At 36.2% G+C, this 22,037-nt stretch overlaps 1 protein-coding gene across 1 annotated transcript; it reads right to left on the reverse strand.

Moving 5' to 3' along the window:
• Positions 1 to 3,189: 3,189 nt before the first annotated feature.
• p4ha3 (prolyl 4-hydroxylase, alpha polypeptide III) lies at positions 3,190 to 14,652 on the reverse strand. Its single transcript, XM_084125286.1, has 13 exons — positions 14,333 to 14,652; positions 13,789 to 13,943; positions 13,434 to 13,657; positions 12,657 to 12,800; positions 11,440 to 11,491; positions 11,109 to 11,272; positions 8,910 to 9,086; positions 8,027 to 8,091; positions 7,658 to 7,817; positions 7,391 to 7,453; positions 7,136 to 7,204; positions 6,547 to 6,643; positions 3,190 to 3,843 (listed from the first exon to the last, which is right to left on the reverse strand). The coding sequence occupies exons 1-13, from the start codon at positions 14,503 to 14,505 to the stop codon at positions 3,773 to 3,775; spliced, it is 1,614 nt and encodes a 537-aa protein (XP_083981412.1). The 5' UTR covers positions 14,506 to 14,652; the 3' UTR covers positions 3,190 to 3,772.
• Positions 14,653 to 22,037: the final 7,385 nt, after the last annotated feature.

The following is a 22,037-nucleotide window of genomic DNA, read 5'->3' on the forward strand; positions in this document are numbered from 1 at the left end:
CTCAAAACACATCTGTTTAGCTATGCATTTACTGATTGAGCACTGTGCCGCTGTTCGTCCGACTGTTTGTACTGTACTGTATTTTATTTTTCTAAACCATTTTAATTATTCTTATTTCTTTTTATTATTTTAATTTCTTCTACGTAAAGCACTTTGAATTGCCATTGTGTATGAAATGTGCTATATAAATAAACTTGCCTTGCCTATATATTTTTATTTTATTTAGCTATTCCACCCGAAACTTGTTACATGTTAGTTTATAAGACAGTGTGTGTTACGTGCCACATGCACTAACATATAGCGTGACGCCTATTAAAAGGTGTCGCCCGGAGTTCCATCTCCTGCTCCCGTAAACACACAACGACAACAAGGTAGTCAGCAGAAAGTCAGGTTTTATTTTTACATGTAGGGGTAAGACTTTGTTTGTTATGAAAGGGAAATTATAATTCAAAAATGAGAGGATTCAATCGGCCAAAACAACAAACAAAACGGGTCTTCTAACTAAGTTTTAAGTCATCTTACCAGGAATTAGAAATAACAAAAGTACAGTTCTTACCTCCCTGCTAGCCAGTAAACATGAGAAAAAGTAAAAGGAAAAATAGGGCCGCAGACCTCTCAATATCTTTAGTTAAAGCTATAGGATGACACAATTACCGTCCTATACCGCTAACAGTCAGGAATGCCGCACACAAGCAGCTTACTCTACGAAAGAAACACACGACAGCCAACCGGCTTTTCCGTACCACTGTATCGGACACAACTCTTATCACACACACTATACAACAGCGTGAAGCAGGAGGGGGAACTCGACGAACAAGCCTTCCACACGGCTTATATTCACACGAGGAGTCCATCAGCCCCGCCCTTCTAATCAGCTGCACCTGTGACACTCAAATGAGCGCAAAATGACAGAGAGAGAGAGCAAAAAGAGAACAAAAAGAAACCATGCGCACACTCATTTGTTCTATACAATATAAACCATAGACAGTAAAAGAAATGGACACAGCGACCCCATTGGATTCAACGGAGACAAAGTGAAGCCTTACTTCCTGGGGGTCCAGCGTACTGCGCAGACTCAAACTGAGCTTGACGCCGTAGATGTGACGTGAGCAAACCGTCTGTCTTCTAGTAGCTGTGCCAAGAGAAATCTGAATCATTCCCTTCCGAGACTTGCAGAGACGGAGAGTGTGAGTAGGAGCTGTCTATGAGCTAGGAGCAGGAGAAACTTTTAGTAGGTGTTCTGATTAATTACTTTGTCATTTTGCCTCCACGTCCTCCCGATTGCCCGCGCGCTTCTCCTCCTGTCCATACGGTAATTTCCTACTGTGCGACAGAGAGTCGCGTGGCTATGACGCAATCGTTAGCCTATTTTTACAAAAATTGCTTCTACGGGGCCATAACGTAAGCTACAAGGTAATGAAGCCTTTTATACATTTTCGTGTTTCTTTAGAAATAAATAATGGACGAATGGAGTCTTTAAACGCCTCAGATGTGAAGTTATTCGCTGTCAAAGTGACGCCAAAATGAATGGGAGTCAATGGGATGCTAACAGCAGGTGGGGGTCCGCTAGCCAATGGCGGCGCCCGGGGGTACCTTCAAAATAATAGAAATCCATGCCCCCCTGATATAAACACACTTACGTTCTGATACGTAACAGTGTGTAATATTATGTTTTTAAAAAAAGTATTTAATAAGCTACTCAATCAAAATAGTAAACACAAGTACAAGCCAAGAATACTTAGAATACTTAATTATACTTTTAAGTATATCTCGATCAACAAGTATAGGCCAAATATACTTAGACTTTTCTGTCAGTAAGTCAACTATACTTAAATGGAATTTGAAGTATATTTAAGTACATAAAGTATATTTCTGAGAAGTACATAAAAAGTAGACTGAAAGTATACTTTCTTATTTTTTAGTTTAAAAGAAGTATACTAATAGCACACTTGAATACAATTCTTTTTCGTAAGGGGGAGTCTGGTTTCTCCCAAGGTTTTTTTCTCCATTTCTCCATTCACCTGATGGAGTTTTGGTTCCTTGCCACTGTCACCTTTGGTTTTTGGCTTGCTTAGTTGGGGACACTTAATATTCAACAATATTATTGACCTGCCTGCATTGACACTATTATATGAGAACTGAATTGAGCTGGACGACGACAGCCCTGTTTTCTCCAGAGTGGCTGTATAGATAAATTTACAACAAAAATTAAGCATCACTGAACTTATTTGAGCTGGACTATGACTCTATTTTCTTCTAGATCTTCTGTACAGCTGAAACAAACTTTGTTGCATTATTTTCTTGTTTTCAATCTTTTATTGTAAAAAGCGCTATATAAATAAAGGTGACGTGACTTGACTTGATGTGAGGTTGAACGTTTGGTGGGCTGAAAAGAGAGGTCTTCGAGTTAGCAATGCAGAGGTCCGATTGATTAACATGTCGGCATGAAACAGTATCTTCTGACAGCATCTGAGGGGTAATTAAAATTTGTTTGATTAAAAGTTTGTTAATTAAAATGGTCTGCTTCTTTTGAGGTCCTTAGTTTATGATTTGTTGTTCGTTCTTGAAAAAGCACAATTTCACTATGTCTACATTCAAGTTTCACCACTCTCTCGTTTTCTTTATGTTAAATACACAAGAGATTTACTGGGTTAGGACACTGTGTTACACTCTCAACTTCTTTGTATGTGCAAAAAGAGAATACTGTTATGATTAGCACTGTTTTGTGATTGTGTCACATTACATTGAGATACTTTAGAATACTGAAATTAATTGCATTTTTATCACAATTGTATCAATGTTAAGCAGTTACAGGAGTCTCACATTAATAATTATAAAAATAACTAGTTTCAGAAAGCAAGGCAAGTACCTCGGTAGCGTAGTGGGAACAATCCTCTGGATAAAACATTTGCTTCTAATTCATGAGTTCACACTTACATGTATTATGCGTATTTGGTGTGCTGTCCGGAGGGAGGGCTCCGAGTTCAAAATTTTTGCCCGAACCCAGAGATAGCAATACATCCCTAAAGGATATTTTGAAAACTTGGTGACCACTATTTTTACATTTAAAGCAGTTAGCTATTACTATTTTTATATTCTATATCATGGCAATGTAATACATAACAATACATAGTTTTTGATGAAAATTCAACCCAAAAATGCCAATAAATGAAATACTTAAAAAAGGTTCATCTCATTTCATAATTTATTTATATGTTTACAACATTTATGGAACTTTTATGGAAGTTGCTTTGCAACCATAAACAACATACAGTTGCACCAGATTTACACAGGTAAATCATCAACATTCAGTACTTTTTCGAAGTGCATTGTAATTAATTATAAAAAATATTTTTGTTTGCTGTCAGAAAAAAATAGATGTTACCACAAACTACTCATCAAAACAAATCATCATCAGGTACTCATGTAAACATCTGTACATTCAATTTTCAGAACACATTCTGGTGTTTATCTTGGGAAGCAGGAAAAGGAGGTCAGCTTGCCCTTTGGGCTGCATGCCAAACCAATCCCTAACCCACACACACACAAACAAACACACACTGTTGAAATCTCTCTATGTCCTGTGCACTTCAGACATCCATGAAAATGGTCCATGTGCCTCTCTTCCCAATGCTCAAATCAGCTATAAAAGCAGGTGGTTTTAGCTCTCAAATTCTTTACCCCTTCATTCTCAGCCTTTCACTCCCTCACTTGCTATTGTTGCTCCTTTAAGGGGGTTGACTCTTATACTTTAAATGGTCTCATGCTTCCTTCACTCTTCAGGATTAAGGCTACAACGATGTCGGAATTCTTGTCCATACTCATGAACCCACTTATTGGCAACTGGAAAAGAAAAGACAGTGAATGCCTTTATATTGGTGGGTTCCTCACAGAAAGCTTATGGCTTTAAAGGGGTCATGAACTGGATTATTTTCTTATTTTATAATGTTTCATGGGGTGCCCTTATAATGTTAGTATGATTTTTACATAAAAAATTGTCATGATTTAGAAATAAAATGCATTTTTCCTACCCTGATTTTAGCCTCTGATTTGTTCGAAGAGGCGTGTCTGCTGTGAGACTTCAGTGTAAATGCCCACTGCTGTGATTGGCTGACATGTTTGCATATGAAATAGCTAGCATTACATGTGGAAATCTCTCGAATACTTTTATACGTTTTACTATTACAGATATCAAGATTAACGAATTGTGAGAAGTTTTTAAAGCATTTCCATGATCACATGAAAGGTTGCAGTGATGAGCATTAAGCAGCAGTCTGTTGATCGCGTGAATGAAAAGATCTTATCATTGCAATGCATTTTCTGCACTCTCACAAATGCTTTCACCAAATTACAATGCAAAGACGATGTAAATACAGTAAGAGCTTCGTTGTGCAGTGTAACAGCGTCATTGATTTCATAACAAGTTTTGGCAAGTGTCCACATATACTCACGTTGTGTGATTGACAGTTTGAGCGATTGGAAAATGGTCGTTCTGATAGCTTTTCTGTATAATAATCAGTTTAAATAAGATTATTTTCATCCTAATAAGATAAACGATATGAAGTTGATCTTTTAGTCACTGGCTTGATTTACTGATGCATAAACATTATTTTGAGAGAAAGATTATCTTTCTGAACTTGATTAGCCTACACATCAGAAATCACAGATCAGGCATTGGAATAAACAAGGTTATGGTGCGTTCAAGTCATCTCGTAAAGATCGTATTATGAGTTGAACGCACATGAACGCCACCACAATGTCGTAAATATGAGTGGGAAGTTCGGGATTTTCTTTAAAGGGGTGGTTGATTATGATTTCACTTTTTTAACTTTAGTTAGTGTGTAATGTTGATGTTTGAGTATAAACAACATCTGCCAAGTCAGGATGCTCAAAGTTCAAAGCAAAGGGAGATATTTTCTTTTTAAAAAATTGCTTTTTAAGGACTACAACAAACGGCTGGTATGGACTACACCACATTCCTCCCGGGTTAGTGACATCACTAACTCTAAAATTTACATAAACCCCGCCCCCGGAACACGATTTATAGATTATCAAGACAGAATATGCTAATCAATGATTAAAAGATAGTTAACTCCACATCAGCTACATACATTTAAACATAAACAAAAAAGTTTTTGAAATTTTCAGGACACAAGCTGTTGTAGCTCCATCCCCCAGCTGCTCATTTGCATTTAAAGGGACAGACACAAAAACAGTGCATTTTTGCTCACCCTTAAAAAGTGACAATTTTAACATGCTATATAAAAATATCTGTGGGGTATTTTGAGCTAAAACTTCACATACACACTCTGGGGACATCAGAGACTTATTTTACATCTTGTGAAAAGAGCATTATACCACCCCTTTAAGCCCCAATCTTACTAGTTGGGGGCGTGTCAGTGAGAAACATGGCGAATACCACAAAGGTATTTAGCAGAGAAATTGTCAGGCTTTTCTATTTACAGTGAAGTAAGCTAATTGCCTGCACAGTATATGATGGTATTACAATATAACAATGTAATATTTAACGATATGCAGTGGCTTCATAAATTGATTAAAAACATGAAAAAGCAAAGCACATCTGATGCACATTTATTTGTTCTTCATTTTCTAGAACTAGAGTTTAAGAACCTTGCTGTATTTATGTGTAATTAATGAAAAGAATGTAATCTTTTAATGTAATGCCATCTTACTCTGATGAAAGTGACTTGAATGCACCTGCCGTTGTAAACACAACTTCCCACCTCTTAAGTTCCCAGGAGAACTTAATGAAGTGCACCGAATACAAACAAATAATGCACTGCTGAGACATTCACATTGTTGGAAAAAAAAAACACTATCCTAGCATTAGGATCGTTTGAAAGGTAATGGTATTGATCCTGTGTCGATCTTTTCTCATTCTCATGTCACTATTCACTAATGCTCCAGTGGGCGGAGCCAAAGATGCAGTGATGTAGACGTAGGTGTTGGTTCTTCTGCAAAGGCGGGCTTTCGCTGCCCGTGGATGTCACAAGTCTCCACTTTTGAGATCCTGTCGTTTTATGGCCATGGTTTCAATAAAAGCAATTTTTGGAATAACAAAGTAGTTTCCAGTTTTGAAACTTACAGGGTATTGTTATAGTATAACAAACTCAACTGTCAAAAGATCAAGGAAAATGTAATTCTCAGTTCATGACCCCTTTAAAAGCCTTGAAATTTAGCACACGTAAGGACATCTTTGATGTTTTTTTTTAAGCTTAACAGGTGAGTAAATAAGTAAATAACCCAAAAATCTCAATTAACCATTCCCAATTCATTGAAGGTTCACATTTTTCCTTTCACTTTTTTTATCTTCTTTTACAGAGTTATTATCTACTGTTGGAGCATTCCTGTAGATCAAACAGTAGTGTGTGGTGCCAGCAAGTCATTGGTTCAATTACCAGGGAATGAATTAATCAAATGAATACCTTGAATGCATTCTAAATTGCTTTGGATATGATTGTCTGTCAAATTAATGTTCTTTCCCTATGTTGGTAAACAAGACACCATGTGATACAACAATCATACCCCATTTATCGCCAACAATGACAGGGCAGCCAGCATGAAGAGTGTCACCATTTCCTTGACCATTTCTTTTAAGATTCCACCAGAAGAGAGCCCCGTTCTAGAAAGCAAACATAAAAAAGTGAAAATGTTTTGAAAAATACACTCCTTATAGAGAATAAAGAAAACTCCTAATATAGTTATATTATGTTTATTTAGTCTAAAACCTTCTTTGATTGTGTCCACAACAGCCAAAGTCCTGGATTATGAACCTTGATTAATGTATATTCCTTTTTTTCTTTTGTGAGAGGTTGTGCAAAGATGACATCCCCCTTATTGGGTGGTGAAAACCTGAGTGCCTTGAGGTGAAAGTGCAAATTTCTAGATAGCTATCTCTCAGGTTTCACCAACAGTTCATTTTTTGAAACAACACTGACTCCCAAACCCAAAGCTTTTGTTGTAACAGGATATCCAACGAAATGTCTGACCTCAATAGAAAACAATCTGTTATTACAGAATTCTAGGGCATATCATTCTGAAAGCTGTGCACAGTGAAGTCTGGTTGTCTTCTGTCTTTAGTGAATCTGTGAGAATGATATATGGAATTATGTACCTCCACTACAGGAACACTGAAGTTAGCGTAAATGAAGGCTGTGAATCCTCCTGCTTCCACAGAGCTCAACTAAAAAAAGAAAAAAATCATTATGTTGTAAAGTGGTTTACTCAAATCGTATTAAATTAATTTTGGTTACTGCTAAATGCTTCCAAAACGCATTTATTTACTTTCTCACTCAAAACTACATTGGCAAGATATTGTCTTTTAATTAAGAAAGAAAGCAAGCAAGAGCTGAACTATTTATTAACTTACATATATCATTAATGTAGCCACTCGATTTCCAGTTTTTAGCCTGTACAATGGACTCGAGTCAGACTGCCAATAAAATAAAATAAAAAGATTTTAAACATTCTTCTGCTGTAAAAAGTCACAGTATACACAATGGGTATGCATCATGGCTGATAATGTATACAAGATATATTATAAGTAGGAAAACTCTGTATTGGAAAACATGTATTTATTATATATCAGAATTTTCCTTAAATGTGTGTGAATGCATGGGAAATTTTTGTTACTCACTGTGGCATGGTCAAAATGAGGTTCATAGTGTCCTCCAATGCCATAATTTACCACTTGGAGATATTCAGCATAAGGAGGCTGCACATTCAACCCAGTGACCATAGTGATGCGTCGATCCACCTTGCCCACAACCTCATGGACCGACTCTTTAAGCCATGCACTGAAAGATCATTGACAAAAATTCTAATGCGAGAGCCACTTCACACAGAAAGAAAAAAAGGGGATATTATTGGAAATTGGACTAATTATTACTAGTATTATTTATCATTGAGATATGTTGGTTTTGAATGTTGTAGTAGTACACTATCATAAAGATGAGCTGATATAACTTTGATTTCATTGGGCCTTTAAACAAAAAATCACTTGTACCTCTTGCTGATGCGATATTCTGCAGTGGCCTGATTTAATCCTGATGCCACCACTGATCTTCTAAGCTGAAGGAAAACATGAACATTCACATTTAAATATTTTTTATAAATTTTAGTCACTGTGAAGAATAAAGTACACATTTGAAGGGAGAAACAGTAAGAGAACTAGAAAAAGTATAAATATATAAGATAAGATTTACTTTTTGTGCAGTTTTCTTTTATGTGGGAATTCCAGGAAGAAACAAAATGACTTAACTACTGGCAGGGACAAAGAAAGAAAGAAAGAAAAAAAAGTAATGACGGAAACACGTGATTTAATGCTCAGTCTGCCCCTACAAAAACACTCTGGGTGGAATAACTGACGAGCTGAAAGCACAGTTGATTCCGACCGCATGACTTATTCACATAATGTGCTCTTCATCTTCTTTCCAGCTCAGTTCGAAGCTGGCTTAAGTTGTATGGTTAAATATGTCTGGAAAAGGAGTCTTTCCGTGTTGAGCCAGTCAGTAACTGGCATGCCGTAAGATGTGACTGAGACAAATTATATTAAAAATGAAAGCAGAACAACCTCAGCTGAGAACTGGCAACAAATGAGAGCTGAAGTCTCTGCCAATCTTTTTCCCTCAATCCAAAAATGATCCAAGTAACATAAAGGACTTAATTACATACAATTCTCAAAAAAAAAAAAAAAAAACCCTTTCTCAGTTATTTGGAGAGTTCTGGTCCAAATTCACTCACTCTTGCATGTGCATCATATCAAAGGCAGCATGGGTCATTAATTCATTTACAATGAATTACTTTCACATCTTGGTCCTAGATTTACTTATTGCATACCCAATTCTGTATGTTTCCACATTAAGGCTTAATGCAAACAGTACACTCACCCCTGGCATTGCATATTCTCTGATGCTTTTAGCTTCAGGTCGGGTGACAAAACCATGGAAGAGCACAACATAAGGGTGCAGGCTGATTAGCTCTCTTTTAATTGGTTGCAGAAGTAAACCAGGGTTGCCATTGGTGAAATAGTCACAGAACAACCTGGGGTTCTCAAAATGTTTTGGCTGTAAAAAGAAAGTGTGTTATTAATTCTAAGGCTCTGAAACATAAATATTCCTAACAGGCTTCAAATAATTATTAATAAGTTATGACTAGCAACAATAATGAGTTAAACTGATAAACATAAACACAGGTATTTCGAATAAGTTAACATAACTAATTAACTCGACCATCACTCAAGTGATGTCATTATGAATGCAATAAAACTATATTACTGTGTTAAAAGGACATTTATCTATGGCAGTGGTTCCCAAACTGGGGTACGTGTACCCCTGGGGGTACGTGAGTTGACAGAGGGGGTACACAAACAAAATGCTGAGTTTTGCCATTCATTCAATTCTGCCCCACTTTAAAATAACATTAAAACCAAGCATGCATTTCTAACAGGCAAAATGCTGCCTCTATTGTAAAAACAGCAAAGTGGTAGTGCCGTAAAAGTCAAATACATCACATCCAATCAAATTAAATCATCGTTTGCAGTAAAATCTGTCTGTATCCACACAAGCAATGTGCATATGATAGGTTGCGTGCACAGTATGCTGCCTTAGCAAATCATGCTACATTACTGCCGTTCTTGATAATGTACCTTTGTAAAAGTGGGGTTTTAGCACTTTTAGCATATAGAGATCGATTTAAGACTCAAACTATCTTCGATACAAAAACACACTTTGTGAGTTATTGTTTTTAATGTTGATGATGTATTTTACGAGCTGAATGTTGATTTATGTATTTTATATATATTATATTATATAGTCACTTAATGTAAAGGATGTTAGATGCCTCAGGGCTACGCTAAAACGTTTTGGAACTACTGATCTAGGCAATGTATATTGCACTGCATAACATTAGGTAAGTATAAATATAAATTTAAATTGTTTTGAAAGGCAAAATGTTTAATTTCTATGCCATTAATGGCACCACTTGTCTTTTATTTTGTAATTCTCATAGTCATGGTTTCCTGGTTTATTATGTGATTCCCTTATCCCGTCATGTGATCTTGTCATGAACTTCCCCTGTTCATGTGTCATGTAGTCATTGGTTCATTGCTTTCAGGTATGCATTGTTAAACCATAAGTCTGTGTATAAATAGCCCTCATTTTTCCATTGTCTCTTGTTGAGTATAGTAAGTGTAACTGCTGTTGGTGAGTTCTGTTTAAGTTTAAGAAGTCAAGTCTTTGTTTAGTTGGTATTTTGTTCATGTTTGGATTTTTTTTTTTTAAACGGCACTTTGGTTCGTCTACACTTGCATCCAGTGGATCTGTTATATGACGGGATAAGGGAATCACGTGATAAACCAGGAAACCATGACTACGAGAATTACAAAATAAAAGACAAGGAAACAAGAACATGAACAAAACCCAATGTGACAACAACACTATAGCATATTATGCTCACAAACATCACATATTTAAACAAAATTCAGAGACTGCCCTGGCTTCCATTGGTATGACAGACAAAGTACCACATTAACACCATTGGTCCAATGTGTTATTGTCCAGCTGAGTTAGGTAGCCAAAACAAACAGATTGAAGCTTCATTTGGTGTCACTAGTTGCGCAGAAATTACACACTTAAGATTTAAAGCAGGTCATCGTTTCATGTGATCTCCTTCAGGATCCAAAACTGAAATAATTAACTTTGGTACATTGCTGTGTAATTTTCCATGAGGAATTCTACCAAGATCCACACAAGATTTGCCATAGCTCTTCTTTTGACTTTGGCTGCTTTTTGTGTTTTCTCTTTTTTTTTATGATAGGAAGTATTAAATAGTCCAATAATGGATGCCATATTATATTAATGGAAGTTTACTCCATTTAGAAACTGTAATCATCAATTGAAATTAATTATGAGTTGCAATGTGTGAATACTTTTCCTTTTCTAACTTATCTGCTAACATTTTATATTTGTGATGCATATAATACTATAGACAATAGATTCCAAACAATAGATTGGAATAAAAAGATATAGCCTCTGATGAACACTACACTGTCTCGATTACAAGTTGTGTAGCATAGTGTGGAATGATACCTGAGATCCTTTTGTTTGGCAGAGCTTCTCATAGACATTCCTGGTTCTCAGATAAGTGGTGTCAGCCCTTTTCAAAGCCAAGCTTTGGTTAGTAACAGGCAGACTTTCATCAAGGAGCTTCTCATACTTCTCCACATTGAAATGTACCCTTCTGTTCATAGGATCTTGAAGACAAGATTGAAATTTCATTGTGATGAAATATGATAATTTTTCCATATAGATTGAATTTAAAGTAATTCTTATTTAGGAATTAAAAATAAATTGATCTGTTTTGGACAAGTTTTCTCTCACTGTCTCATTTATCGGCAGGTAGAAGTATGCAGAGGTTTACCATGAAGCAACAGTTCCCGAGAGAGACTGAGGGCGTAGGATATGTTTCCAGTCTAAAAAAAAAAGGTATTTCATATAGTTAGTATCTATATAGTATATATATATATATATATATATACAGTATATATATATATATATATATATATATATATATATATATATATATATATATATATATATATATATATATATATATAATGACTGAAGTATAGTATATATGAAATATATAGATATTATATAGACACACACACATATACTGCATATATATATATTATACCTATATATATATATATTTGTGTGTGTGTGTGTGCGTACAACATGATCAAGTATTAGTAAGTCTATTACATACATTATAACATAATTAAGTATTACCTATGTCTAATTCTATTCAGCTTATGTTCTATTCAGTTTCCCCTAATCAATTAAAACTAATTAGAAGATATGTGAAAAAACACATTTCAAAACTACTATTCGCATAAAGTGCTGGATAATACAGAACCACCAAAGATAAGACAAAGAAAGACAAACTAAATAAAATATGTTTAAAACTAAGAAAACACCTTTGTGATTTGAGGGGAGTTTTAATGAATATTTTGAATCAGACTGAATATTTTGAATATTCAGAATCAAAAATCTTTTTATATTTACCATTTTAATTTCAGTTAAAGTTTTAGTAATTTTGTAGTGCGCTTTTGTCATTTTTAGTAGTTTTTAAAATTTGTCTACATAGTTTTTATTATTATTTTTTATTTCTATTTTAGTTATTTTAGTACATCAAGGTAAAGTTTACGTTTTTTGCATTTTTGTTGTATTTTATTTCAAGTAACAAAAATGTTTTTTTGTGATTTTAGTGTTTAGTTACCCTGTCGCTATATATATATATATATATATATTTTATTTTATTTTTTATTTTATTTTTTGTGCCTTAATAGGCCGTTTTTCACTGTTATCTTTGGTATGATACACTATGAAATATTGGCCACATGCATGTCTGAATACCTCCAAATGTGATCTGAAAAAATGTCCCGTATCGGATTAGATCAGATCACACAAGATGGATCTTAATACCAGGTAAAAATTAAATTCATATTTATTTTGTAAGAGGTACCATACCTTTTGAAGGAGTTACACCGCACTCACGATCACCAAGGTGCCAGACAAACAAGACTGAAGATCTCAAAAAATAAAAAAATAAAAAAATAAGAAGAGGTACCATACCTTGAAATGAGAGAAAGCTAAATGGTCAAGGGCATCTTCAAGTGTGCCTTCATTTTCTGGACTCCATTCTGTTCCTCGAAAGAGACGAACTGCCTCCTCAAACCACTGCACAGAATGGTAGTAATCTTCCAAATCATAGGCCACCTACGAACATAAAGCTCTCACAGATGTAACATAACACAAATACGACATGAGGGGAAAAAAAGCAAAAAAGATGATGACATCCCACATGTCTGACACTTGGGCTCAAACACTTCTTACACAACAGTTAAAAAAAGGATTTCAGTCAAAAACCATTTAGTCACTAGTTATTTAATGTGTTCTTTTCGAAATGTTCAAAGAAGTTGGCAAATCTTTGGCAACATAGCACGTTTCACTTGGTAGTTGTATGGATGTTGGTAAAGAGAACAGATGGTGCTTATTACAAGACAAAAAAAAACAGAGCTTTTCTTTATGCACAAAGAAAGAAGAGTATAAACCATTTGGTAGTTGTTATTCACCACAAAAGAAGCACCAGTTACTAAACAAATTGAGAAATATGGAATCTACATCAGGAAGTGTGCTCAAGCAAGAACACGTTCTGAACACATTTTTTCCAGAGGCTTTCCCAGAGATTCACAATACATTCCAAACATTGATAGAATGGGCAGTTGACGACTCAAAGAGTTAAGCATGTGACAAATAAGGAATTATTAGCTTTAAAGCCACACTATGTTTTGCAGACATATTTTAAAGCAGACTGAAAATAATAGATTTAAGCATAATTTTTTGTTTTACCTTTCCAATAAGGAAACAATCATCCCCAGAGAGTGTATCAGACAAAGGGGGTTTGTAAATGTCAACAGCATTTCCATTTGTGATTTGCTGGAAGTGACCTTGCACAAGTCCCTCCACTCGTAGATCATACACATCCTGAAGTCTCATCAGCCCCTGTGCTGCCCCCTGAAGGTCCTCCAGCTTTGGTAAGCTGACCTCCATCTTCCTGTAGCCCTCCCTAAGAGCTTAAGGAAAGTGAATGGGGGTTGTGAAGGGTTAGAGTTAAGTGGGACAAGCAAGCCAAAAGTAAAAAAATTAAATTAAATTAAGCTTTAGATCAAGGCTTTCCTTAAATGTGTGAAGGTCAGCATATTACCTTTGATATTTTCTTCGGCTTCATTTGTATAGACAACATTCGTCCATTCAGACTTAAGTCTTTTGACCAGTTTGAATGCAACAATTGGATTAGCTATGGTAGCTGATGGCTCATTGTACACGCCACTGTGTAATGATGTGACTCTTGAAAAGAACCTAAAAAAAGAATGGTTAATATTTCATTCAAAGGTTAAACGTTAATCATATTTTGTTCAAAAATCAATCCAATTTAATAAAAAATATAAATTTTTCAGTTTTAGTGTTGGTGTGATTACCATGCCAAAAAAAAAAACATGATACAGAAATGTCTTTTACAACTTTTGTCGTTTTAATTTGTATAGGCTATTGAAATTAGAAAAACAAAATGCCAATATAGATCTGAAAGACTAATAGGCTATGCCATACAAAATGTTATGTGCCACAGTTTCAGACAAAAGTTCCTAAGTTAGGTGACCATCTTGTTTTGGCTATTTAGATCGCTTAATAAACTAGGCTACTTACTTTAATACATTCATAAATGATAAAATATGCTAGTTTACTCTTACCTTTTAATATCGTCAAGTCTTTGTATTTCCAGTTCTATGTATATTCTTAAATGATCGATTAGTTGTTTTTCTGCGAAAACAGCTTGATTCACGCTCATCATCGAAGTAAACATTTCACCGAATGATATATTTAGTACGCATAAAAATATAAAGAGGCTAAAGTATGAAGACATCTTATAAGGGAGATTATAAGACGTTTACGTGGTCTTATAGTAACGCGCTGACTGTGTTATTCCACAGCTTTTAATTCCTCTTCATAGCTCATGTTCTCACGCAGATGAAAAAAACGCACACAGCCCATGCACGATGAGCTAAGCATCATCATATTGTGTGTGTATGTGTGTCTGAGAGAGAGAGAGAGAGAGAGAGAGAGAGAGGGAGAGGGAGAGAGAGAGAGAGAGAGAGAGAGAGAGAGAGAGAGAGAGAGAGAGAGAGAGAGAGAGAGAGAGAGAATTTAACAAACTTTTATTACAAATACATTTCACAGTACATTTAAATTACAATATGCATAAATATTAAGAGCAACCCCAACTCACAATAAATGTGCAAAAACCAAATCACCTTCAAATACAGAGCACAAAGCCACACTGCAACACCAAATACCTTCAAAAGTGATAAGGTCGTCCATTATGGAACGGCGTTCCATAGTCCATATGCTTGTAAGCAAAATCAATCACGGACCATTCTGCCCTGGTACGTGTATTTTTTTTGATCATTTCATTTCCTGTTGGAATAACGAGAAATGAAAAACAGCTCGTTTATTCGTTTAGTTTAAAAAACGAAAAATTAGATTTTGGCTCGATTTTTCATTTTTCGTTTGTGGTTTACAAATCGGTTCGATATTTCATTTGCACACGTGGGCGGCCTTCATCTGATTGGTCAAAACCATAGACTGTAAAAAAATAGGTCAAAACGCTCCGCCTTCAGTAAGCTACGAGCTTATAGGCTTGTTCGACTTCATGCAGCTCTGCGCAGACCGATCGGCGGCTGACTTGAAGCAGTGCATGCCGGTTAGAAATTTTGTCCGACTTGATACAGCGCCGACGCCACGTGACTGTGACGTATGCCATCAAAGTACCGCGAGAGCAATTCGAGAGTAGCCGGAGAACTCAGCCAGCGCAGCTTCTCAAGAGCGGCTGCACTGGGCTGCAGGAGGGCTGATGACGACACAGCTGTTCCACGATTGGCCGGATTCACCGCATGACAACGATCACGTGTGTTTCGTGTTTATTCGAACACCTTTAGTTCCTCTAAAGCTCTCAAATCAGTTTATTATAACAGTGAAAACAATTTTCGTGTCGTTGTCATGTTATATTGTGTCATGTTTATCAAATTAAAACTGCTTAAAAAACGTAGACTCCACTTCATTGATAGTAGCTTATGTTGAACTTTATTCTTGTTCAAACAGACGCTGTGTGAAGCAGTACATAAAAGTATTGAATGAAAATGTCTCTGAAACATCTGTGTATTATTTAGCAAATATTGCATTTATTTCACTGCAGCTGTGGTAAAGTATGCAAACACCATGTGAGCGGTCACTACGGGAACCAGAAAGTGTCCGACTTCACGTCTCCGTTTGCAGCTCCTCCCCGCCTGCACGCGGCTACTCTCGCCGATCGGTTGCATCCAGCCGCAGCCGATGTCGAACACACCTTTTCTTTCTGTCAGACAGTGCCGAAGTTATGACGTCATTTTGTAGGACAACCCGGAAGTTAGCGGCGCATGGGTTCCCTCGATCGAAAAGCAATGCATTTTTCCCATAGACTTTTGGAAAATCGCAAAAAATAAGATCTGTGTTCAACAAAGAGTTGTGACCCTAACACGTTTTGTCTATCAAGATAATATTTACAAGTTAATCCAAAATTTATATATTTTGAAGCCTAAATAAAGCCGTCAGATATAAAATGCTAACGGTAGGCTATAAACGGACTACAGCACACCATGGTCGCGGATCAACGTCATCATCAAGCTTCCTCAAACTTTATTTAAAAAACACGCTCGCTCATTATGATCTGCGCTGTGTATGAACCTATTTTTTACAGTCTATGGTATGAACACTTATCCACTTTTTCATGAGAAATATTGCCCATTCGTTTTTTCCAAAAATGTTAGAAACTAATTTTGTTTATGCGTGCCTCTCTGAGATTTTTTTTAATCTTTTGTTAATGTTTTATTTATTCGTTTATTATTTTGTTAGTTTATATAAACCTTAATATTATTTTCTTTGTGATTAAGATTATTATGCCTGATCATTGTGCCCCAAATAAACTTTAAAGATTATCTTTCACTGTATTATGTTTAATTGTATGTTTGCATACCATTTGCTAATTCGCCAGGAAAAAAACGCGCTTTTACCATCTCAGAAGCACTAACGTTATGGCCGTATCAATTTCCAATCTTATGTCCTTTTTCTTAGACGATAGAAAAACCATAGATCGAGGAGAGAACCACTATAAATCTGGACATGAACAGTGCAGCTTAGATGCTGGTTTACTTGCCGGTATTGTAAGGGCCAGCATGAGGGACAAGGTTAATCGAGTCTCGGTAAGTAAAACTAGGGAGAGATAGAGGAGTTATAATAGTGTTCTATGTATTTAAGATAATCTATACAAAATAACTATACAAATAATCTCTGAACAAGCATAACACAGTTAAATTCCAAACATTTAATATAATAGTTGTATATAATTATATATGTTGAATTTAAAGAGAATTGTCCAATAGCAAATGCTTATTATTATAATTAAACCATATATGTTCCCTAAATAAACCATATATACTCATTTTGTTAACATTTTCTATATATTTTTACCTGGTAATCCACAAGCCCCAATGTGAGAGCCAGTGTAGTAAATTTTATCTCACATTCACATTACTGTGAGCTGACTGGAGTGTAGTTACAATAGTATACAAGTAGTATACAATAGTTTAACATTTAATTTGTGTATTTGTCAGACAGGCAACTTACAGTGCATTAAGGCTATACATATCAGCGTGTTCTCTGGGAATTGTCCACGTTTATATAGCACATTAAATATAGTTTAACATTTACTACTAAAATAACAAAGATTAACATTGTTACCTAATGCCTTAACTACCGGTAATGCTGTTGTTTCTTGGGTAAAAGCCAAGTTCACAAATATCAGGGTGCAGGACCCACCCTTTCTATAATTATATCCAAACAAGTTACAATAAAAGTCAATAAACCAGGTATTATTTTTTAATATTTTAATTAAACACATTTCTCAACGTAACGTTAGCCTTTAATAAAACTGCAGCGGATCTAATCTATTAAACAGTGGCAAAGTAAACAAGCTTTTAGATATTTTAAGAGAAAGACAAAAGGTATTTTAGCTGTTGATTTGGTTATGAAAAACGTTTATTCTTGCTACTGCTAGCCTTTTTTACTCCATCTGGCACGAACCCAGAGTCTCCGCTGGGTAACATCGGACGGAAAACGGTAAAACGAGATTTCATTTTCATTCGATGACTTGTGGTTGCATTTCGGGACAAAACAAAAATAACGTTATGTATATTAACTGAAAGGTAAACTTCTAAGACCATGAAGCTGAAACGCGGGCTCGTGAGAGATTTCATGTTTGTCAGATGACGTCTAAAGTCCCCGCCAAAGGATGTAGTCCCTTTTAGCAACTTGTTAGCAACCACCGTTTTTAAGACACAATAAAGTTAAAAAAAATCACAAGCAGGTTATAACTGGTGTGTTTTATGTCAAAGATCAAAACGTGAAAATATTTAGAGGCTTTGTTAACCACAGACCTTATTTCAGGCGATTTAGCAAAAACCCATTCAAAAAACCCATAGACTTTAGGGCGAGGGAACCGGTAGTGCTAAAATGCTAACTCACTTCCGCGTTTTGGCCTACAAAGTGACGTCATAACTTCGGCACTCTATAGAGCTGGTAAGTCCCGCCCATCCGTAAAACCAAGTGGACCTCTAGGTTGAAAAATCGTCAATGCAAGTGAATGTGAGAAAATAATTATTTTCTGGTCCCGTTTGAATTGTGCCATGAATGTGAACATATGTTGTCTGTGAATTTTTTATATAATTTTTCATGTTACGAGTTTGACAGTATATGATTCTTTGGCTAGCAGTTAAAGACATAACGAGAAAGACTACATGTCGCCTATGTGACGTCACCCCATAACACATTTTCCCTCCACTTGTCAAATCACGGTGCTAATGCTGCGATAATCTATGGAGACAGATCGAGATGCCTGTGTGTTTTGTACCCAAATGTCACCATTCAAACAAAATGGGCTGTTCTTTCTTCAGATTCCCATCTGATGTAAAAACTAGTTGTAGTCCACAAAGTGCTCTCACACAAAGTCTAACCGTATCAAACTTCTACCTGCTAAATTGTAGCATTCTTCACACAAAAAATTATATTAAAAATTCACAGACAACATTTTTGTTGTTGTGACATGTCGAATCCTAGGCCGGCGTCTCTTCTCCGGTTGCTTCTCATAACCCAGAAAGAGCGTTGGGTACGGGTTATCCAGTTTGCACACAAACAGGTGTTTTGGGGGTGTTTTTAAGTTTAAGTTCTTCCTCCATATTCTAATTGATTCGTCATCTTTTGGGAGTTAATGGGAGTTAATGGAAACTGTATAATCGTTCACAGGAACACTCAGATTTAGTTTTAGGCTAATGTTCAAAACACTCACGTTTAAGCCACTGAATTAGTTTAGTGCGGTTATATGTACAACCACGAACAGCACATGTTGTCCCTGAGCTCCGTAACGACATCTCTCATTAATGTTTGCGACTTTAAATAGTAGAAAAATGTACTTGAAAAATACCTAACCTCTTCGCTATGTAGGCCTAACACAAAATACCGTTGATTTACTACTTCCGTCACCTAACCGGAAGTTTCACCCACGTTCTATTTTACAGTAGCGCCCCCCGGAAACAGGTGGATAAGAGTCAGTACGAGTGCGGCACTGACAAATGCACTTTAATAAAATAATGAAACCACCACTCACTGTTAACTACGCACAATATTTGAAGCAGAAATATGTTGCTGGTCACGTAATTCGTGCTGCTGCTACTTGCAAGCAACCCCATTAAAATGAACCAAAGTGGAAATACAAATCAATAATAGGCTGAACTGTACCATGATACAGTAACTGTATACATACAGACGGTTGGTCTGGGGACGCCCCCGGAAACGCCCCGTCACGTGATGTGAATTTAGCCCGTGGGGGAAAACCTATTTTTTACAGTCTATGGGGAAAACATTGCCTTGGCGCTAATTGAAATCCTTAATAAACACACAGAACCGGAAAGGAGGACAAAATGGCTTTTGAGCTTTCTTTTTTTTTTAGATTACTGTTTGAGTAGATCCCTGTGTGATATAGTAGTGGGTGTTAAACTCGTATTAGGCAGTGGGCCAGATTTGTCTACATCCCTTACGAAAAAGAACTATAGTTGTTACAAAGGTAGCGCAAAGGCGCCAACTATGCTATTAGTGGATGCGCGGGAAGTGATCACGCACGTGAAATGCGCGTGAAGAATAACAGCTGCGCACTCTCCTCAGGAAGACTGTTATAGAAGTCACGGTGCGGTGTTAGTGTTGAACAATAATAAATGTGTACGTCCTTGCGAGAAAAGTGAGTTTCATTTATTCTTTACTTGTTTAAGATTGATTATATATGCATGTTATTTGTAACTGATTTCAGTTTTATGCTTGTATTATACAAACAGATATATCATTATTGTTTACATTACTTTTACATTATTTGTCCTGTAGCAATATGTTAAGGAATGGTGACTCACATGTTATAATTCACATGTTTAAATTGGTGTATTGTGTTAGATATAATGCTAAGCTGATGGATAGACTTCATCTATAATGCTACTTTATACAATGTTACATTTATTATTGTTTTGTTTATTTTCAGCTACACTACATACACTACACTGCATTCATACCCTCGAATACCTGATGTAAACATACCATTCCTGTTAATCTAAACTGAGAGGCGACTACTTCATTCAAGTCTGCATCTGTAATCAGTGTCTAATGTATGTCTGTGCTGCCGAAGATAATTCAGTAAAAAGTTTAAACTGATTTCTGCCTCCTGTCATGCGTTCTGACCGACGCTCCAGGGTGAGAACTATAGCCTCCTAAGCACCTGTGGTCCTTTCTCTAAAACAATAGTAATCCTATAAGATTTCTATAGTAGTGTATAATACTTCTGTGATGTTCTGTAATACCTCTATACTATAGTATCCCAAAATATTATAGTATTCCTATAGTTGTTTTTCATAAGGGATGTCTCATTCACATTAGCGTTATCAGCTGAAGGCTGGCTTGATATAAATAAATGAATAATTTGTGTGTGTCTGATTGGTCCAGACACTACTCCTTTTATTATGATAGGACAGTATAGTATCAAGAAAGTTTGACGAACCGGGACTTGAGTTCAGGTCGCAATAAGCTGAAATTCAAAGAATTACAGTGCAGAGTGTACTGACCACTAGGCTATTGGGCTTGGTAATTAGCTGCAATGTGATAAATATCAGAACCTCATTGTGTAAGAAACATAGGGGGAACAGAATCCGACGGCAAATAGTTCAGCTGTCGAAATTCTTTCCCCCACCCCAATGATGAGAGATGTTGATGTATCGGCTTAAAATGTGCTTATTCTATTCTGTGTGTGGATGGAGCTTAAACAGCATCAATTTGATAAATATTAGAACCTCAGTGTGTCAGAAATATGGGGGGAACAGAATCCGACGGCAAAAAAACAGCTGTCGGAGTCCGTTCCCCCACTCCCATAATGAGAGGTATTGATGTAATGGCTTAAAAATGCTGATTTTATTTTTGTGTGTGGATGGAGTTTAACTTGCATCAGTTTAAAGAATATATTTTTTTGCCTTTTATTATGATAGGACAGTATAGTATCAAGAAAGTTTGACTAACCAGGACTTGAACTCGGGTAGTAATTAGCTGAAATACAATGAATTGGAGTGCAGAGTGTACTGACCACTAGGCTATTGGGTTTGGTAATTAGTTGCAATGTGATAAATATCAGAACCTCATTGTGTAAGAAACATAGGGGGAACAGAATCCGACGGCAAATAGTTCAGCTGTCGAAATCCGTTCCCCCACCCCAATGATGAGAAATGTTGATGTATCGGCTTAAAATGTGCCTTATCTATTCTGTGTGTGGATGGAGCTTAAACAGCATAAATTTGATAAATATTAGAACCTCAGTGTGTCAGAAATATGGGGGGAACAGAATCCGACGGCAAAAAAACAGCTGTCGGAGTCCGTTCCCCCACTCCCATAATGAGAGGTGTTGATGTAATGGCTTAAAAAATGCTGATTTTATTTTTGTGTGTGGATGGAGCTTAACTTGCATCAGTTTAAAGAATATATTTTTTTGCCTTTTATTATGATAGGACAGTATAGTATTAAGAAAGTTTGACGAACCGAGACTTGAACTCGTGTCGCAATAAGCTGAAATACAATGATTTGGAGTACAGAGTGTACTGACCACTAGGCTATTGGGTTTGGTAATTAGCTGCAATGTGATAAATATTAGAACCTCATTTTGTGAGAAACATAGGGGGAACAGAATCTGACGGCAAATAGTTCAGCTGTCGAAATCCGTTCCCCCACCCCAATGATGAAAGATGTTGATGTATCGGCTTAAAATGTGCTTATACTATTCTGTGT

This window comes from Abramis brama, assembly GCF_963993115.1.
Source record: "Abramis brama genome assembly, chromosome: 10".
In the NCBI taxonomy this organism is placed as follows: Eukaryota; Metazoa; Chordata; class Actinopteri; order Cypriniformes; family Leuciscidae; genus Abramis; species Abramis brama.

Bases quoted from the DNA above. Each gene is read 5' to 3' on its own strand.
- p4ha3 (XM_084125286.1), bottom strand. From the start codon at position 14,505: ATGTCTTCATACTTTAGCCTCTTTATATTTTTATGCGTACTAAATATA. The intron at 12,801-13,433 runs GTAAAACAAAAA...TTATGTTCGTAG, and splicing joins ATTGTTTCCTTATTGGAAAG to GTGGCCTATGATTTGGAAGA. The intron at 7,454-7,657 runs GTGAGTAACAAA...TTTTATTGGCAG, and splicing joins CTCATTTTGACCATGCCACA to TCTGACTCGAGTCCATTGTA.